Raw genomic sequence first — 20,253 nt, forward strand, 5'->3', positions numbered from 1 at the left:
ATCGGACACCCTCCCTGCCCAGCCTTCTGCTCTACAACAGCATGGACAAGAAGGGCCAGAGTTTTCACTGGGCTCCCTGTCCATCCCCCAGCACCTTCTGTGCAGCGTGCTGCCCGTTGTGTCCTAGAGCTGGCCAACTTGCTAGATGGCTCACTCAATTTAGCTCTGACAGAAGCAATATTCTTTTCCTCAGGTCCCACTGACTTCTGTAGGATCTGGAAAGTGGTGAACAGTTCTGATTCCTGTCTAAAAACAGGGAAATTGGACTGACAACAGCTCTAGAGTCCTTGAGAAAGAAAGTCAAATGTTTTCCTTTCATGCATTGTGAAATCTGAGGAACAAGAAGCTCGCAACTCAACAGTTCAATTTTGAAGCTTTAAAAAGAAAATAAAGAATATCTGTTTTTTTCCTTAATGACTACTTTGATCACACACACATACACGCTTACTTCCTGCAGGTCGAGTTTGACCTCTTTATGCAGATGGGCCTGTACTCATGTCCAAAGTAGTTGATCCTCATTGGTTTCTAATTTTTCCTGTTCCTCCTGCCTTTTCCCAGTGTTCCCTCCCTTCCATGTCCAATCCCACCTTCAACACCTCCCAACCCTTCAGCCACCAACTGATCGGCCTAGGATGTGCACAGACACAGATGGTCTGGGTGCCCTGACCTGCTCATCATTCACCTTTCAGAAGGAAACAGGTCAACACTTTGCCTCTCCCTGCCCAACTCTGTAGTTGGAGCATTTGCCTCTGTGGGGAACAGCTGAAGTTAACGTTGAACAGTTTTATGCAAGTCCCCACACAGAGTTTTCTAGAGTTCACTCCTTTCTCAAATGTTCACCTTTGAAAAATGGCAGCTGCATGTCTACAATCTGAGTAACTCACTGCTTCCTCTGCCTCTGCATTTGGAATTACAGGATAATACTATTAGTCAGGAACTGGTAAGGTACTGGTAAGCACTCCTCATACCGTTACCAGGCTCTGACATTCAATTACCCAAATCTCTACCAATTGTGTCTTGTTAAATAATCTGCCAGAGTTCATCATCTTATTGTAGGAATGTCCACTGCCCTGGGACTTCTTCCAACACTAAAACTGCCCAAAGAACGTCAGTGTGCCTTATGACATGTCACTGTGCCTACTGTGCGGGGCAGCAAGCAGACCTCAGCTTCTACTGCCCTCACAGCACTGCCAGTCTGAGGATGTGCCTGGGACATACACCTTCTTACGGGGTTCCTCCGGGTTCCCAGTCATGCCTTCCTAGTACCAGGCAGGCCAGTCCCAGTGCAGGTCAGCCAAAGCTGTGACTGGCTGTTGTGAGGATGGGAAGAGGCCACATGATGAAAACACAGGAGGAAGAAGATGACACCAGATACAGGCAAGGGAGGAGTCGTCAAGCAAGCAAATCTCACATTCAGCCAGTGGTGCTGACGTGGCTGGCACCTCATGCAAAGCCATAAAAGCATTCCAGCACCACAAAATTCCTGCAGTATTGCTGAGCATCACTACTAAATTTACCTGAAAATAATCAAAATAGATTTACAGCACCACTGTTGTGAGTCTGAAAGGAAGGGGCTGGCAAGGGAGATTCCTGTCACCACAGGAACTTCCTCACTCTCACATCACTCAGTTGGCAGTACTACCAGACCTGTGGGCCCATATTAAAACTGTGAATTGCACAGTACCACAAGACTAAGACAGCACCTAGTAGGGTGATCATCATCACAGCACCCAGCAGAGTAACCCTCACAGCACCCTGACACAGCCCTTCACAAGTTAAGAGTTTAGAGAACCAGCCCAAATGGCTCAGCAGTGACTCAGACCTCCGGAGCATCTCACAGGACACACTGGGATTACGCAAAGTATTTTATTTTATATGTTAAGTGAGAGGACGCTTCATGTTCTCAGTGCCAGACACAGAATCAGTGTATGGTACGCAGCTCCCAAATGCTTACTCCCAGGCTACATCTAACCTGGCTGAACACTAGGGCCCTTTGCTGGCAGAGGAACAAGTCTCTTCCAAAAACCTGCACTAATTACAGCTGCTCTCAAGGCTCTTATAAACATCAGGTTCCACTTCCCAGCTCTTGTGTTTCCTTTTCTTTCAATAACAAAATTTAAAAAGAAAGCTAGTTTTCTGGGTTAGAAGACTCTATGCATCAGAACAGTTTGATAGGAAAGTCATAATACTTGTAATTCCCTGAGATCTTTTATCTTGCACATCTCAGACGGACTCCAATGGTATCACCTGGCAAGGAGCCAAAGGAGCTCTGCTACTAAACCAGCATGATAAGATCAGCACTGAGTGGAAGAAATGCCAACAAAAATCTCCCACTTTTCCCTGGATTTTCATCCAAACAAATGAGTATGTCACTTTAGTTCCCCCCTCAACAAAGTCTCAGTGCCTGAAGGTCGGCCCCATCCTCCCTCAGTAACACTAAATTAATAAAAGAGCAGTGTATTTTCTCTGAGTCGCTCTCCCACCCCACTGCTTATCTATGAGGCCTCAACTCCTTGGTGGAACAGTACATTATCACATGGCATAGCTTTCTAGGCAACTGTCTGCATCGTGCTGGAACTCACGATGGGAAGAATTCAAAATTAATACTATTGCACCACTCACACAAGATGCCATAAAAAGAGACCCACAGAAAGCATGAACTATGTAACATTCAACGCCAGAAGACTAAGCACCGGATCCAGAGAGGTATTTAGGCACTGAATTTCCACTGACGTCAATGGGAGTTAGGTGCCTAAATACCTCTCTGAATCAGTCCTTTAGTAGAGCAAACTTTAAGGTTTGATTTTTCAGTGGTTCTACAGTTCCTACAAATTCTTCAGCACCTTCTTTGAGGAGCAAGTCCTTCAAAGGAATGCCTAGGAGACTCAACACACATTTGTCTTGCCTGAAAATAACCATCCAGTTCTCAAAGGAAACAGACTGGACCTGATAAGTACAGGAAAAAAACCCCACCTTTTATGACATTGTTCAGGTGTCACTGCTTAGCTTCCTAGGAGCCATTTAACTCCATGAATCTCTAAGGCAGGATGCTGTCTCTACTACCAGGCTTATGGAGTGGCAATACGATAGGAGGCATCTGACATCTATTGCATTGTGGAAGAATACCTGATAGACATTAGCTGCTCATTAAAACTTACAGATTGTTTTCAATTAACATAGGAATCACTGAATTTCACTGGCTCTTAAAACAAAACAAACAAACAAACAAAAACCAAGAAACCTGTCCGCAATAACATAAACCAGGAAACTGACAGGGTTCTGTAACTGATAATCTATAGAGAAATTGAACTGCACATGCTCTTAGTGGGCACCAAAGGGCAATCACTTGCCTCGTTCAGAAATATAAATCAAAGATACCACCCAAAGGAAAGTGGAAGGAAAAAAAGGCCCTTGTGATGACAGTTCAGACTGAAATTAATTTGCCCACTTGCAGAAATTCTGAAAGTGTTTGCTCTTGATTTTTCATCCCTACCACATGGCAGTTGCTTTCTTCCAAAGCACACACTTGCACTGTTGTGGGCTGTTGGAGCAAGACAGCCAACATTGGAAATAGACATGTCCCGCGGTGGCATGGCAAGCAACGGGCACAGAGGCCACACCACAGGGTGCGCGGAGCCGTAAGTACATATACAGACACAGACTTGTGTCTGGCCCAGGGACTGACAGAGGGGGAAGGTGTCACAAATATAAATCTCAGGCCAGGGAGCCAAAGAACTCAACCGAATTTTAGTCACATGGGTATCTCTCAGTTTCCCTTGGCTGCCTCGATCAACTGTGGCCCAAAGTTGTAAAACCTGCCCACAGCTGCTCTGCTCACCCCCAACCTGATGTTTCACACTGTGACTTTATGCAGGCTTGTTTGGGTCTAACAAGGTCCTTATTTTTCTACAATGCAGGAAATAAGGAAACCAGCCATCAATTATTAGAAGCGCAGCAGATCTGAGCTGCGTGGCTGTAAAACAGATTTTTCTTTAATGAAACTGAGCTGGCATTTGCCAGAAATAACAAGTGCCCAAGACCAAAATGTAAATCAAAACTAAAGGAGAGTTTTCAAAACTTTGAATCATTGGTAGCAACAGACAAGCTCAGAAGGAGGTTGGTATGATTTTGGAATGTCTTAAAAATGTGTGACTAATATGACTTCTAAAGACATTATTTGTGAGTTAGTATTTCAGTCTCCCCACAGAAAGAAAACATCATGACCAGAGAGGGCCACAATGTTTGCTGTAATAACTGTGTTAGTATGTCACTATTGCTATGCTAGGAAGGAGGCTAAGAGCCTTTGTTTTCATTTCAGAAAGCAAAGGGAAGACATTTATGTTGAAAATCATCAGTGCTTGGTAAGAGAAGGAAGATCACAGCTGTTACCCTTTCCCCACGTGTCCAGGTTTTAAACCCAGCACTTGGTTTTACTTGGTCTCAGCCCAGGTCCTAGGAGACAGTAGGTTCCATCACCACATCTCTGAATAGACTAGTCTAGTCAAGGAGGAGTGGTGCTGTTTGCTAAAGAGAGAGACATAACAAGAGGAAAGAAAGGGCGGGTTTGGAGGAAACATTAGTTGCTAGCGATTGCCTTACCATAATTACTGTCAAAACTGTGTGACTGTGGTGCAGCAATGCTCCTCCTTCCCCAGCCTTGCCCCCTAATCTTTGTCATGAAACCCAGGATGAGGCCCTAAATTCGGCCTCAATATGGATGCTAGGCCCAAGGATTGCAATGCAGAGGGAACATGAAGGAAGAGCAGCACCAGGTCTGGCAGCAGGAGACAGCCTGGAATCCAGTCTTTTACAGATTGCAAGTGGAAGCCATCAGGATGCCCCAGCTTGTTCGTCTGGTGATTCTACCATTGAATGCAATTGTCCATGGTTGAAATTAATAATTTCTTCCATAGGAAAATCCAAACCTGGCTGAGCACCTCCAAGTACCAAAGGATTTATCACATCCTTTGCTAAGCTGTGCTAGGGTTAATTATCCTTGCAGTCAAAAACATGGGTCTTTCTTCTTGTTTGATCTTTCTGTGTTTCCAGCCATGCAGCCTCTGTTCTGCATTTATCTGCACCCAAAAGAACCCTCAAGTATCACATATTTTCTCCTCTGGTGCATCTCCGGAACAGACCAGATTGCCTCTAATCTTCCATTAGTCCATCATTACCACAAATGGGTTAGCATCTTCCATGTCTTCTCCAAATCCTTTGATTTTTCAAAGCCGTTTAAGATAGCTTGAGCATTAATCTATCTTCCTGCAACTAGAGCGATGCTTAACAGAAAGATAACATCACTTCCCTATGCTTTTTAATAATGTATCATATCACCTCATACCCCATTAGAAATTTATTTTCTCATATCAATTGAATATGACATCCCAATCCTTTTCAGCGTAACTGCTTTCCAGGACATACAGCCTCCCATCTATAAAAACAGTTTATATCCTCCATGCCAAGGTACAGTCTCATGTGTTTGACTGTATGAAAATATTCATTGTCCAGTTCCTGATCACTGCTTAAGAAATCCATGTCGCATGCCAGTCACTTCCTAATTTTTATTTATTATTCCCTTAATTTGAAGCAACAGACTAACTTTACTGGCAGTGGTTTTCTATTTTCTGTCAGGATTACAGTAGAAACTATTAGATAACACTGGGAACAAAACTCAAACTTACAGAGTTGTATACAAAATACTGTCACTGTAAAAAATATTGTTGTCTGGTGTGCATCTCAATTGCTATAGATATATCAGTTTTCACTCCATTCAAAAGGCAACATGATTGCTTTCTATACCACTATTTTTCTGCCATCAGCATTGCATGCGGCAACTCAAAATGTATCCCAGAAGCTTAAGTCTAATCTACCAACACATTTACCTCTGCTAGCCTCACTCTCAGGCTTGTTATAAAACAAGAACAAGCTTGATGAACTCTTTTAAGAAGCAGAACAGCTTCCTTCAGCTGCTCTGTTAATGCATATTTCCACCACAATACATCCCCAGTTCTAAACAGTCTAAACTCCACCTGAACCATAAGGATGTAGATATGACCAACAACTAAAGGCCAATAGTGCTGGAAGACTTCAGCACGGTCAGTTAATTTTCATATTTGGAAAACAGGATGCATTGCGAATGAATAATAATAATAATTCAATGTGAGCCTAATTCAGTATCAATAAGGCTATTTCCTTCTTCAGAACAATGGTTGGCATTTTCTATCCCCAACAGGCAATCGTTTGTTAGCAATGGCATGTCCCCAGAATGCCACAGAACATTTCACAACTACTTTGCACATAAAAATCAATCATTTTCCATGCCCAGTTGTCCCACCACTGGCTCTCCCAACTGCTGCTCTTAGAGCCCTTCACTCAGTCTGGGTTTTATTGTATGCCTTCTTGGTGTTTTCTTGACAAACAAATGAGTGGCCAGAAACACCAACGTTAGACAAGGAGGGATTTGAACTTTTTTTCAGTAAGTCAGGGAGGATAGAAGCCTGCAGTATTACAGTTCGGAGGGACCTCTTGTAACTCTTTATAGTGCCTAAGCAGTTGAATGTGGGAATTAAAAATGTCACAGGAAAGACAGTCAGGCCCAAAGAGTTACATCCCACAGTAAGATTTCCACCCAGGCTGCCTTCAAAAACTCCAGCCACAAACAACTCACAGCCTGCTTGGGCATCATATGTCAAAAGCTAAGTATATTCCTAGTTAATATCTTTCCTAGTGTCAAGTCCACATAATCCCTGTGGAAGAACAAACCAATGTAGAAGAGACAGAAGGTGCTGAATATCAGGTGCATTTCACAAAGTACTTAGTACCAACAGGGAAAACCTACAGCCACACTCAGCTTCAGAAAGGATGCAATAGGAGATTTTCTTCCATACCAGCAGAACAAGACTGGTGCCTCTGAAGGTCTGCAGGCACCATGCATACAAATTATAACTCTGATCTATAAATCGGTGGATTCCATGTTTAGAAGGTCGTTCTCATATCTAGCTTATAGTCTAAATCTGGGTTGCTCATCAAGCTAGCAAATGCTGTAGTCAGGAGCCTTCACACTGGAAGCTGTATCCAATCTTTCAGATTGTTTTCTCTAGTATCATAATTCATTTTTATCTAAATGCTAGTTGGTTATGAGGCTATTTTTCACCAAGTTTCCTCTCAAGTCTCATATTATCTAGGCTCTGAAACTGCATCCCTGTCACTTCAGAGTGACTGCTTGCTGCCGAAACATCTACCCCATGCATAAAACATCTTTATCACCTGTAATGTTTACTGTTCTTAATTTTCAAGTCTCCCAGCAACTCCTCCAGCAGCTAATAAAAACTCTATTGTTGGCATTAACACTAACCCTTAGCAAGGAAAGTTCCCCAAGCAGGCTAGTCCCATTTTGAGAAACTTAACCTGGGTACCACTGAAGCAGCAAGCCTCTGCCAAACACCAGTATTTTCACTCAAACTTGCCAAATAAACTGTACTTGTAGCGAATGCCATCATACATTTGGGCTCAAAACACTATTGATGATCAGTCATTCCAATGGTTTGCTCTCACTTTCTAGATTTTGGTCCCCTTTATATTGGCTTTCTATGACTAATCTTGCAAAACACATGCACTTGTAAAAGTATTTGTGGAAATGGCAAACTTATAAGCAAATAGGCATAAAAGTGAATTTTGACAAAGCAGTCCGAGTATTCATGCCAGTAATCTCTGCCTAACAGCTTCTGACAGGATGCAGTAAGAGAAAGGAGATCTTGTATGAATAATGTTTCCAATAAAAGCTAGCCAAATCACCCTGACAGATTTTGAGTATTTATACATTCAACAGACCAAAAGCTATTTACATCAGTTGCCATACTTCCACATATTTAGCCCACAATTCAAATAAGTTACAACCCTTTACATATACTTAAAAATAAGCCCTCAGCAAAATTGCATAAAGTAAAAGACAGAGGGCAGGAGGCTAAGAGAGTAGAAAGAATAAGTTACTGAGACTCAAGGGCAGGGAAAGAGCAAGTGGGCTCTAGGGGTAAACATCCCCTTAAATTTCCTGCATACCCATTCAAATCAGAGAGATGCTGAAATGCGTGGGGATCTTTGTTTTGAAAAGAGAACCATTCACACACATAGTCTGTAGCTTATCCCCACAAAAATATGACAAGTCAGCAAACCTTATCAAATAGCTCAAGAACTCAAAGAAAAAGAATATAAGCCAATTTGTGGTGAGTTGGCAAGAGGAAAAATAAGAAGCAAAACTGTTCAGATTAAAAACACGAGACATCTTTTTCTTTTGCCAAGTGAACTGAGTCCATACTTACAGGACAAACTTCCATGCATTAGCCCTCCAGGGCTCAAGTCTGCCTCCTTTTTATCCGCTCTTGGTTTTAAAATGGCGTCACTTCAGATTTGCACCAGAGCTAGGGATAATGGAATCAGGCCAGCTCAGTTTCAGTTGAACATAAACCAGCTCTGATCACTTCAAGGAAACTGAACATTACAACAATCAGATATCCAGAAAGGAGGAATGTAGTGTTGCTTTTTCTTCTTCAAGTCTTGGGAGACAGTCTCAGCTGCATACAAAATCTGTTCTGCCAGAGTGATGAGGATCTGAGGAACCTTGGAGCAGCTACATGCACCTCAAGCCCAGGGGCATACAATCCATCGGGTGCTTTCTACCTCAAGAACAACAGCTGTAAGAGACTTTTCCATTTGCTGGAAGGCAAGGGCAACCCTGAAGTTGCTTCCTCCAGCAAATCAGGGGGGGAAGATTTTCCTCCCAACAGGTACTTATTATTGGCTGTTTCCAACACAGCTCCCTTAATGTAGCCTCCTCTCCCTCATCTCAGCATGTCAAGCACTAAAATGAGAGAATTTGTTCCTCAACAACAATTCTGCAACCAGCAGCGTAAACCAGACGCCAAGCAGTAAGAAGCCCGACTAAAATGTTCCATTAAAAAACTTACTCTCCCAAAGATAACAAATATGAATTTTGCACTTTTCACCACTCATACTCAAGGAGACTTACCAATGAGGGCAAGCACCACGCACTTCACACAGCCAAGAGAGAAATCTGGTCCATGCGCACACTATGTAGAGGGGGTGCAGCCACACTCAAGCAAGTGCCACCCCAGGCTGATACAGCCATATGCTGCAGTGCAGCATCCCGCAACAACACCAGATCAGATCTCAAACAGAGCACAGCCACATCACCTGAACACTACACCAGAACTAACAAACTCTGTCCCTCAGCACAGAAAGTTAAGCTGGCCCTGATGGTGTGCCGAAACACTGCACTGTTTCTGGCTCCAAAACTGGTTTGTCTTTCTCCACACCATACTCCGTTACACTCTTGCAGTAGAAATATCATGAATAATACCCAAACTTGCCCCAAAATGATACAAGTAAGTGGTACAACCTAGAATAGAGTCCCAGTACCCTAACTCTTTTAATCTCAAACGTTTATATACTTGGCCATGTCAGCTGCTGGCACAATCTTTGTGTTATTTCTCTCTGCCTTCACCATTTTTGTTTGTTTCATGTACGATGGCAGCTCACGCCAGCTTTAGACCCATGAAAGGTCCTGAATAGGAAGAAAAATTAAAGGTGAGCACGCTGTGCTGCCTGACCTTGGCATCCGAGCTACTGGGCTGCTTCTGCTTGCACACTTTTCTCTCTGGGAGAGAGTTTAACACTCGGATGTTCTCTTCTGCGCCTCAAAAGAGCATGGATGGCATTTTAAAAAACATGCAGTACTGGCCTCCTCCTGAAGTCAATGCCTCCTTGCAATTTAAGCAAAAGCAGCAGGGCAAAGCAGGAGTTATGAAATCTCATGTTAAATCCTTTCTGGGATCTTCCCAGAAAATACTGGGAAATAAAACAGAAATTTCCTCTTTTATCTGTTCTCACTTTAACTCTCTCTTTTCTGTCCAGCACAGATGGGGGTTGGGAAGTAGGCAGGACTTACATAAGGAACAATAAGCGAGAGCTGTTTTGGGGTGAAATGAGTCCTTCTGAATGCAAAATGCTGCTTTCCTTGAGCACCCTTTCTGTCCTATTTGGTCTTCTCTCTTGAGTGTCTGCCACTACAGAGATGTTCCATCAAAGACCACAACATACAGTCAGTGTAAGTGATTGATCATTTGCTCTCAGTGAAGGATTCAGGTTAAATCAAAGCCAGCTGCTTTATAGAGGGGCAGGCAGCTAAAAAGAATTTAAACAATAATAAAAAAATGCAGTCTAGAACCTACATACATAGGAAATGTACTCTTATATTTCAAATAAATAACTCTAAGGTATTTAAGCCTCATGCACAGAAAACAATTTTGTAACTTTTAAAGTCATCCTCTTACGTTGTTGTTCTGCCCTAATAAATCTGAAATGTGCTACTCATCTCTCCCAGTTAAATATCCTGTTTCACAAGCCCACTCCTAGATATCTGAAACTGCACAGCATTTCTATCTAGCTTTAGGCATCTAGCATTCCAAAGAATTAATATTTAAACTTATTATAAAGGAATGGGGATTGCATTAAGCATGTAGTATTTAGCAAAACATTCATATTAATAAACTGTTCTGTCGCTTGTTTGAAGCACATTTATCATTCTTTAAATTCAAAAAAAGATTATGCTCCAAAACTGACACATGTATCTGTATTTTCCTTTTATTACAACCAAGACTTAGGATTATAGAGTGGAAGCTATCAAATTTCAGTTTTTACAATATGCTTAAAATTATATTATCTTTCTTTGCCTAGGGGATTGTTGACTTCAGTATTTAAGTGACTTAACCACAGCAAATTGTGAAAAAGCAGCAAATCACAGCACTTATTTTAAACAATCCTAGACCCTCTCCCTCTTCTTGGGAAGCGCCTCATGTTAATGTTCTTATACATATTATTGCTCTTATATCTCCTGATTATAGATAAATGAATAAAAAACCCTAATTGGTTACAAGATATCACTTAATTGTTTTTTTCCCTCTTATATTAGCCTTTGATTTACACCTCAGATACGTTCTCCCAAGCCAGCACATGTAATTTATTTACAGCATTGGAACGCAGGCAAAATACATCATCTACTGTTATACAACCTTCTACTAGGTATTAAAATACCAGGCCCCTGGAGACACACTTCATATAGTTCAACAAGTTCCAAAATAAACCAAACCACCAACCCGTTAAGCACTTAAAACAACAATGGAGATCTGTATTAAAAAGTTAGTTTTACAGTATTTGATGATGTCGCCTTAGTGTCATTTTTCCTTCTGGCTAAATATGCAAAAAACCACGTAAGAATGTATTTGCTTTCCCCTCATTCTAAAACAACTGACAACTCTATAGCTCTCACAAAGCCTTCTTATCACACATGTAAATGCCAGAATTAAATGCAGTTTGAGATGTTTTGCATTCATTTAACCCTTAGAATAAATTTGATTGGGTAGATTCAATTACAGTGCTCCATACCAATCCACTATGCAAAATGATCACATATACATTCAGACATAATGACAGGAAAGTCAGACATAATTATTACATTTAAAGCAAAACAATTGCTTTTTAAAAAAAAAAAAAAAAAAAGATGATTTGACTGAGATCAACCATGTAATTCCTAAATGCTCAAAACCTTAAAATAACCTAAAACACAGAATTTGGATCTATTTCCTATTGCAGCTCTGGTAATGTCTCATCTGTTTTTCAAGTAGTCCCCTTTACAAATAATCTTAATCATTAACAATCATTTAATATACCCAAACTAATGACCGTAATAAAAAAAAAGTCCTTGTTCCAGGTTACTAGTGAAGCGCAGATTCTGAGAACCGAAAGTTCCAGGTTCCAACTGAGATTTCACATACTGGGTGCCAGAAATGTAATAGGAGGGCAAGGAAAAAGGGGAATTCTTTGCTTCTATTCTTCAAAGCCTGTGCAGAAAGGTAGTACTGCAGTAGTCTGAACTGATACTTATCTGAATGGAAGAACTGGCCCTTGCTTTTTTTACATGCCCCATTTAAATGCAGTAAAATGGCATGAGTGGTTTTAACTGGTCGTTCTGTCTATGTCATTGTAACGCTCCCTGCTCTCAGAAGAAGATAACAGCTGTGCCATATTCAGAAACACATACTTTTGCTATTGTTTGCACATTTGTAGGGCAAGATTACACTGTACCACAGCTAGTGAGCACTGCCCTTGCTTTGGAACCCTGTATTCTTTGAGTTACATCAGTATGCTGGGAAACAACGTTTGGTGGCTGAGTAAAAAAAGGCAAACAAAAACAACAGTCTATTAAAAGCAGTTTCATGCACTGTGAAATGATTACTAGATTGCATGCCTTGTTCAAGCTTGTTGACATATAATGATAGAAACCTGGAATGCAAAATGGAGTGGTTTACATCTATATTCCCTCTCCAATTACCCTGCCATCGACATCTTCAACAGTTCTAAGACCACTAAACAGCAGAGGTTCACGTTTCTAGAATAATGGTAATCATGGTACTGAACATGGAAATTCTATTCACAGTACTACAAATTTCTCTTCATAGTCCATACATTATTCCACTTCCTAGCTTACAGATGGATTTAATACAAGCTTGTTATTTGTTCTACAAGCTTTTCCCTATACACAGGATAAAGAACTTCTGTAATATTAAGACTGAAATACTGACCCAGCTGAAGTTAGTGGCGAGACTCCTACTGATATTAATCCTTTAGAGTAAGATTTTGTCCCTCCTGTTCAACATACTAAGCATCTTTGCTCACTGAAAGTGAAAAAGAAAAACAAAGCACTTTGTTGCAATGAAGAAGTACTACCTCCCACAAGACACTCACTTTACATTTAGCAGTTTTACTAAATAGAATCTTGAAGCACTTCCAGAATAAAATCTCAAATCTACTAAAAATCCTCAGCATACACTTTAACAGCTTATGTGTATACAGGGTTGAACTCTAACATACAAATAATCATTTAGAATATTCTAAGTCCAAAGTATTTGTAGTTGATGAGACTACTGACAGGAACACAGTAATGCACATATTTAAGCACTTGCAAGATTCAGATTTTAAACTTTTTCTTACTATAAAAGAAGAAAGGAAAAGATACTTTTCTTCGCATCCCACTTAGCAGAGTATATAATGATCTCCATTTTCATTCCATGTGTTAATGTAACATTTCAAAGCCAGAACAAGTAATTTATTTTTTACTTCTATTCCTTCAAGTAAAACTCAAGAAGTTACAAAATCTCTTCCACAGATCAGACTTATTTCCTGTAATCTGACATTATTTGTTATTCCATATAATTCTACACAATATTAAGAAGCAGAAAGGGGGTTTTTTGCTTTTAATTTACAAGCACTGCATGCCTTTATATGACAGGCCAATCGTTATTTGTGTTTACTAAATATTCTCTACTACCAATCCCTAAAGAATTTAATTATTAGATACAATTAAATCTCTTTTAAATTAAATCCATGAAAGGGTCATCTTCAATTCAGTGACTCTGATTTTGCAACACAAATCATTAGAAGAACTTCCTTCAGCAGCAAGTAACTGAAAGTTATTTTCCTATTCAAGACAAGTAAGCATTTTAGCCAGTTTAAGGGAGGAGGGGACAGTCACAATTTATCCCAAATGACTTTATGCACACATTCTCCCATCTGCAGTTTCTTCTTCTTTCTCCCCGTACAAAAAAAAGAAAATTAGAAAAAAAAAGACCCAGATCATGAAATAAAAAGGAGTTCTGTAACTGCAAGTTCTCTTCAAATAAACCTTCAAATTCCTTTTTGTAGTGGAGAGTTCAAATGCAGCACACAAGAGAACTACAGTGAAAAGAAGAAAAATTTATTCCTACAGCTCTATATAAAATTGAGAGAGTTTAGAGATCACCATACCAGTGAGCCCACTCCCTGTCTCCTTATCAGACCATATAATATTTATCAGCTCTAGGCAGTCCCATTTGCTCCAGTGGGATAATTCAGGTGAATACAGACAAGGTGTATGAAAGAAACTGGCAGAATCAGGCCCAAGACTAGTTGATACACCTAATAAGTCATATAACCAAAACATATGCTTTTGCTTAAGATCTCAACAGTATAAGCTGTTACTTATGCAAGGACTGTCCTGCTAACCAAGGGAATAGTCACAGGGGGTTGAAATAGCAAGATTTAACCCTCCTTCTCAACAGTAGAAGAAAATTAATACATTTCAATACACTGGTGTATTTGCCAAAAGCAGCTACAGCTAAAAAAAACCAAAACAAAACAAAAAAACCAACCCACTTTCTCCTTGTCCAAATAAAAAATACTCTCAACAAGGAAACATCCAACTATTGCAGCCCGAACAGCTTATTGTTTTGCCCACTGTAAGTTAATATCTGAAGTGGTTACTGCAAAGGTCTGGGCCATTTGGATGATTTCCCAGTGGCACAACTAACAGGATAAATCTCGTCATTTCTACTGAGTCATGAATTAGGTACACCGAACGAAACTGGAAAAGAATGAAAAGGAGAAGTGTTTCCTGGTAACAACCATAATCAATGTCATTAAACCCCTGAGATATTTGACATCTTTATAGATTACTCTTTTGTCACCACTAAAGCTTTCTTTCCCAAAAGTTTCTTTCCTGTTGACCATAATTATTTTGCCCTGTGTTACTTTCAAAATGGTAATACCATAGCATGAAATTCAACAAAACAGAACCAAAACCAAGAATCCCAGGAAAATATTGTAAAATGGACTTCATACCTTATGGTACAGTTATTCTATGCTGAGCAGACCACAAATGCCTCTAAGAAGCACTGTCTAGGTGCATTGTGACACACAGGGAAATCAGTGATCAAGAAAAGTGTGGTGTGTATCACAGCCAATCATACCAGAAGGGGTAGGCTGGGTGAAAAACTGGGTGTTTATTTTACACAGCTCCCAAACAGAACAAAACATGAAGCACAATTCCAAAACACTGATATTTTTGGTAAACAACCAACAAACAGCTCCATCCTGCAAAGTTTAGACCCAAATGATCTGATTCCCAGAAGTAAGCCTCACCACCACCCCTCAAGTTTTTGTTTGGCTCTTCATGTAAAAAGACTTGCTCAGGCACGGAAGCATTTTGCAGGATCATAAACACTGTGAAGCAGTGGAGTAACACCACAGAGACATTACAACAGCAGGATGCTTTTTCCCCATCGTGATTACTTCAAAGCTGCCCTTTTTATTAGTAGGGTAGTGTATCATTTTGATTCATTCTTTTTTGAAATAAATTAAAAAAAAGTAAAGGCATGTTTAGAAAAAAAAATATTTTTTACAGGCAACTATAAAAATTGATTTTGCTCTTGTTAAAGAGGGTCTTTTACCCTCCCTACTTGCAGCTTTCAACTGTGGATAAACCAAAACCAGGAGGCACATTCTGTAATCTAACCCAGATTGCAGAGGGAATTACTGGGTACACGGTACTCTGGGGCTGGAGAGCAGGAGACGCACAGCGCGATGATCTGAAATCAAGCTGTCATCAGTTTCCTTCCCAAAACCTTTTACTGGGTAAATCTGAATATTTCCCTCATTCCCACTTCTTAGCTATATCTTGTTATATCACATCCACATACAGCCGTCCCTGGTCCTTTTCTTTATCTTCCTGAGAGAACCAGGGTTGTTGGGAGACGGTTTATACCGCTCCTTGAAAGATCAGCGGCTCTCCCGTCTGCAGCATAGCTCACTTTAGATACACAGAGCTCTGATTTTACAGTTAGATCACAGTGAGCAATTGAGTGACTCCTGTTTTCTGTGGAACTGACTCAGAAACATACGGTGCTGAGCAGGGGCTGGCAGCTCGCAGTATTCAGTGGGAGAACTCCAAAATGCCGAAGTGGACATTAAGGCACCTGCTGACACCGTACAGGTCAGAAGAAGCAGCACAGCCCACATATTTTAAATCGGATTCTAGCCCAAAATTTTACTTTCCCTAACTTCTCCTGAAAATATCTTCACAGGCTAAAAAAAAACAAAAAGCAAAAACAAAACCAAAAAAACCCACCCAAAAAATCCCAGTGCTGCCGTCTTTGGAAAAATCCAACATTATCCATCAAATCACCATGCTCAGTAAATGAACCCTATCCTACCCATGGATACCTCCTACTTACTCTCATGACTCAAGTCACCCATATGCTGAAGCAACCACAAGGTAACACCCTGGACAGAAAATACATTAAACAAAAAACAGCAACAAAACTTAAAACACAATTTTTTTCCCAGTGGTAAAACGGGGAAATTGATCAGTCAGGAAAGATGAATTAGCAACCTTCTCCCATGCCCACCTACATCTACTATAAAAGTCCCAAGTGAATGGAAATTACACTTTCCTTCTTTCCCTCCCTACACCCCTGCCCTCTGCAGTAGCCACAAGAGATATATGCATGAAAAGAGGACTAAGTAGCTCAAAGGGAAAAAGAAAAAAAGAAAAAAAAAGGAAAGCGCTTCACCAGTCTGCTTGGGTAGGGCAATGCACAGGTAGGGTTTTAAGCTGGTACGAACCCTAGTCAAGTGGCACCAACCTCACTCGTGGGACCACAAGGGACTTGAAGACCTCATGAGTCCCTTCTACAGGCAGCAGTCGCAGCACAACAGTGGTGCGAGATCTCGTAGCTGTCCCTTCATACTTCGTGAATCCTCCTTCTCCCCCTCCAAACCTGGTTTTGTGTAACAGACCTTCATTTCATTCTTGCCAAACATTAACAACCTTTCTTTTTTAAATCAGGAGAGAAGAATTACAGCATTAACAAACAGAAAAATAAAAAACATAATTTACAACCTGCTGCTCCGCTCTGTCTCTATTCACTGGTGATGAACAAACACATCCTACAGTTTACAGGACAGACCTAGCACAGACTGAGGTGTCCATTAACATAACTTCATGGCAATGAAAGGTGCCATCGCCCTAGGTAACAAGCTCACAAAAGAAAATGTTACTAGTCCAAGAGCATGCAGTTTGCTTTTATTTTTCAGAAGAATGGACAGAAAGGGATGCACTGAAAAAATCCTAGTGAGAACTGTCTTACACCAACAAGATAACAGCGTGTACATCTCTAAAATAGAGAATGGGAAAGGACTGAGAAGAGAAAAAGAGAATTACTTTTTTAACGTTACAGAAAACATTGCTTTAATATTAATAACCTTAGGCACACATATGTGTCTGCAAGTGGCTTTGTAGCATAAAGGAATGCTTGAATTCCTTCTGATCCCATCCAGTGATACCTCAGAGGGATTATTTTAAAACTAAATTTTGATTAACAAATTCCAGCTCAATTAATTAAGTTCTAGCTCAGAAGGGTAACTAACAGATTTTACTGGGCAATTCCTAACCTAACTTCGGTGCCACTTCTTTAACAATGGATAGATGAAAATTGGGCATTTGTTAACTAGCAGAATTTGACCTTACGGCACGCCTTTCAGGCACCAGGAATCCCAAGTCTGAAGATTCACTGCCTGAATCCAGCATTTGTAACACCTCCTTGAAATACAAACTATAAATCCAAGCAACTGTGGTGAAACTGCTGAACAAGAACTAGGCATTTATTGTCAGTCAGGCATGCTCGCAAACAAACACGCCACACGCACGCTCAGGCGCAGGACAGACTAACCCAGTGTTCAGCACCATCCTCAAAACAACCACCTCTGAGAAGTGACCAAAGCGAGCAGTAGTCACTCAGGAGAACTAAAGAAGATGCTGGTCTCAGGATTTCTTAAAGAACATTGAGAAACACTCTGCTTCCCATCAGCAAAAAGCAGTCTGGTTTATCCTGTGCCTCCAAGGTGCATAGGAAAAAAAAAAAGTTTTAAAGCTTGCAGTTAAATAAACAAGTTAGAAAACATCCTGAACACCAAAAAGGGGGGGGGGGAGGGGAAGAAAGCTTGATACACATTTTTGGTTGGTTGTTGAATATTTTTTTTGGTGGTGGTAGTGTTCAGTTCATGCATTTTTAAACTCACCCTTCACGCTTTGATGTTTCTGCTGCTGGAAATAATCTTTAGAGCCTCTAGCGCATCGCAGCTCCTGCGCCCTCGGCAGAATTGGGATCCTCTCGAATATGCTGGGTCTTTTGGGGATGAAATCTAGCAGAGGCGCTGACATTTCAGGGGGGCTCTGCTGAGGCTCCGTGTGGTCACTGCCGTTGCTGACAGTTATTTTAAAGGACATCTGAGGATTCAAGAGAGCTTTACCAGTGCTGGGACGAGTCACCCGCGGCAGTTCCTTCAGAGGCGCTCCCTGGCATTTATCGGTCACCTCGAAGCGGGCCGGACCGGCGCTGGCTTTCTGACCCCCGGCGAGCTCACAGTGCATGTCCGCGTCCGGCTGCTGCCAGGGCCCTCGCCGCTCTCCTGCACCGAGCGGCACACGGGGGTGTCAGCGCCGGCGGCCGCCTCAGCCCCGCCGCCTCAGCCCCGCCGCGCGGGCCGCCAACGGCCGTTAACCGCCGCCCGGGTGGCGGGAGGCTGCCCACAGCCAGCAGCCGGCCGCGGGGAGCCCAACGCGCCCACAGCCCCGCTCGCTCTCTCACGCACACCGGCCGGAGGGGGCAGAAACGGGGGGCTTAGACCTCGGCAGCGGCTCGCCTGTGAGGGACGGGGAGGCGGGCGCCGCGCGTCGGCTTTCCTCCCTCTCTAGGCAACACCGCCGGGCTTTTCGTAACCGCTCCCGGGAAGCCGAGACCGGCCGGGAGGGGAGGGGGGCCGGGCACACGGCCGGGGTTGTGTCGAGGCCGGTGCCTTTCAGCTGAGGCATCCAAACAGCGGCCACCCAGGCAACGGCGGACGCGGCGGCAGCGCACGCAACGCCGCAGGGCGTGTTCGCCAACGCCGGGCGTTCACGCCGGGCTCACCGCGGCCCCTGGGTCACCGGCCCCGGCGACGCGCCGAGACGTGCGTGAGGGAGAGCCCGCCCGGGCGCGGGCAGCGCCTCAGCGCGGCGGTGACAGCCGCGCCCCCGCGCTCCTACCTGGGAGGGGCCGCCTGAGGGGACGCGCTGCCCGCCGGCTCCCGCCGCCCCCGCGCCCCGTCCTGCCGCCGCCGCCGCCACGCCGGGCTCATGGGCTCAGCCCCGCTCCCCCGCCGCAGGGCCGGCTGCCAGAGTGAAGGCGGCCCGGGCCATTACCCTGGCGCGGCGGCGGGGCCAGCCCTTCGCTCGGGCCAGTCGGGGCGGGCAGGGGGAGGGCTGTGCCGCCGGGGCCGCCCCTCGGGGCTTTGACAGCGGCGCGGCGGGGAGCGGAGTCCGCCCGCGGGCCCGGCCCGGCCGCCCCTCACGGCCTCGCCCCGCCGGAGAAGGGGAGGCAGCCGGGGACCCCGCGCTTGCCGCGGGCGTCCGGAGAGGGTCAGCACCTCCCTGCGCCCCGGGCCCCGTGAGAGGGCCCGCACCTTCCCGGTGCCCGCCGCGGCGGTGAGAGCTCCCTGCGCTTGCCCACTCGCCACCCGAGTGGTCGATGTTTTTCCCTCACACTGCCCCGCTGCCGAAGGCCTGGACCCTTCCCCTCTGCCCGCGGGCCTCGAGGGTCACCCGTGCCTGTCCTCAGGCAACCCGCTCACGCATCCGGCTGCCTCTGCGCCAGGCACACCACAGGCAGGAACCATGGGACACCCGCAAGCCACCCAGCCGCTGAACAGCCGGCAGCACCCTATAAACAACTTCTGTGCGAAAGCCACAGCAACTGCAGTGTGTCACGGAGGAGCAGCGGGAGAGAGCAAAAGTGGGAGAGATCTTGCCAGCGGCCTGGGCCCGGGAAGCAGGAGATGTGTCAGAGGTGCGTACAACCCGGCCAAGACATCTCCTCGATGGCGCAGTTTCAGGTGCATTCAGTGCTTCTGCCTATATGGTGGCTGTGCATCGTTCCCTTCCTGTCCTACAGGTGCCTGGAGCTGGCCCACTCCAGTAGAGACAATTCAGCTAGCTCAGAGCAAGCAGCACGGAGCAGTGACATTTGCGCTGGCTCCTCCTGGGCCAGCTCGGGTCTGGAAGCAATCTAGCTGGGTTTATTAGCTTGGGCCTGGTTCCAAGCAAACGCAGGCTGAGCTACGATATGCAGCTTTGCACGAGCGAGCTTTACCAGCCCAGTCTTTGCTGGCTCGGGGATGTCTGCACCGTGCTGCCCTGCATGCTGCTGTCGGCACAGGTGCAGCACAGCAGGTCTGTAACACACCAGGACAGCTCAAAGACAGGAGTGACTTGGAGTCACCCCTGATTTACACGGGTGTAAATCAGACAGATATCTGGTTGGAAATCAA

At 43.8% G+C, this 20,253-nt stretch overlaps 1 protein-coding gene across 2 annotated transcripts in view; it reads right to left on the reverse strand.

Moving 5' to 3' along the window:
• GLIS1 (GLIS family zinc finger 1) overlaps positions 1-18,760 on the reverse strand; it is a 205,767-nt gene extending 187,007 nt beyond the window's left edge. Inside the window, exons 1-2 of one of the 2 annotated variants that reach the window (XM_050901384.1) lie at positions 18,547-18,760; positions 17,968-18,357 (exon numbers count right to left, since the gene is read on the reverse strand). In XM_050901384.1, the coding sequence (XP_050757341.1) occupies positions 17,968-18,357; positions 18,547-18,760 (604 nt within the window). Of the gene's footprint in view, positions 1-17,967; positions 18,358-18,546 lie in introns of those variants that run through there. The other variant, XM_050901385.1, reaches the window with a different exon arrangement.
• Between the last annotated feature and the right edge of the window lie 1,493 nt (positions 18,761-20,253).

Source organism: Gymnogyps californianus, chromosome 8 (genome assembly GCF_018139145.2).
Source record: "Gymnogyps californianus isolate 813 chromosome 8, ASM1813914v2, whole genome shotgun sequence".
In the NCBI taxonomy this organism is placed as follows: domain Eukaryota; kingdom Metazoa; phylum Chordata; class Aves; order Accipitriformes; family Cathartidae; genus Gymnogyps; species Gymnogyps californianus.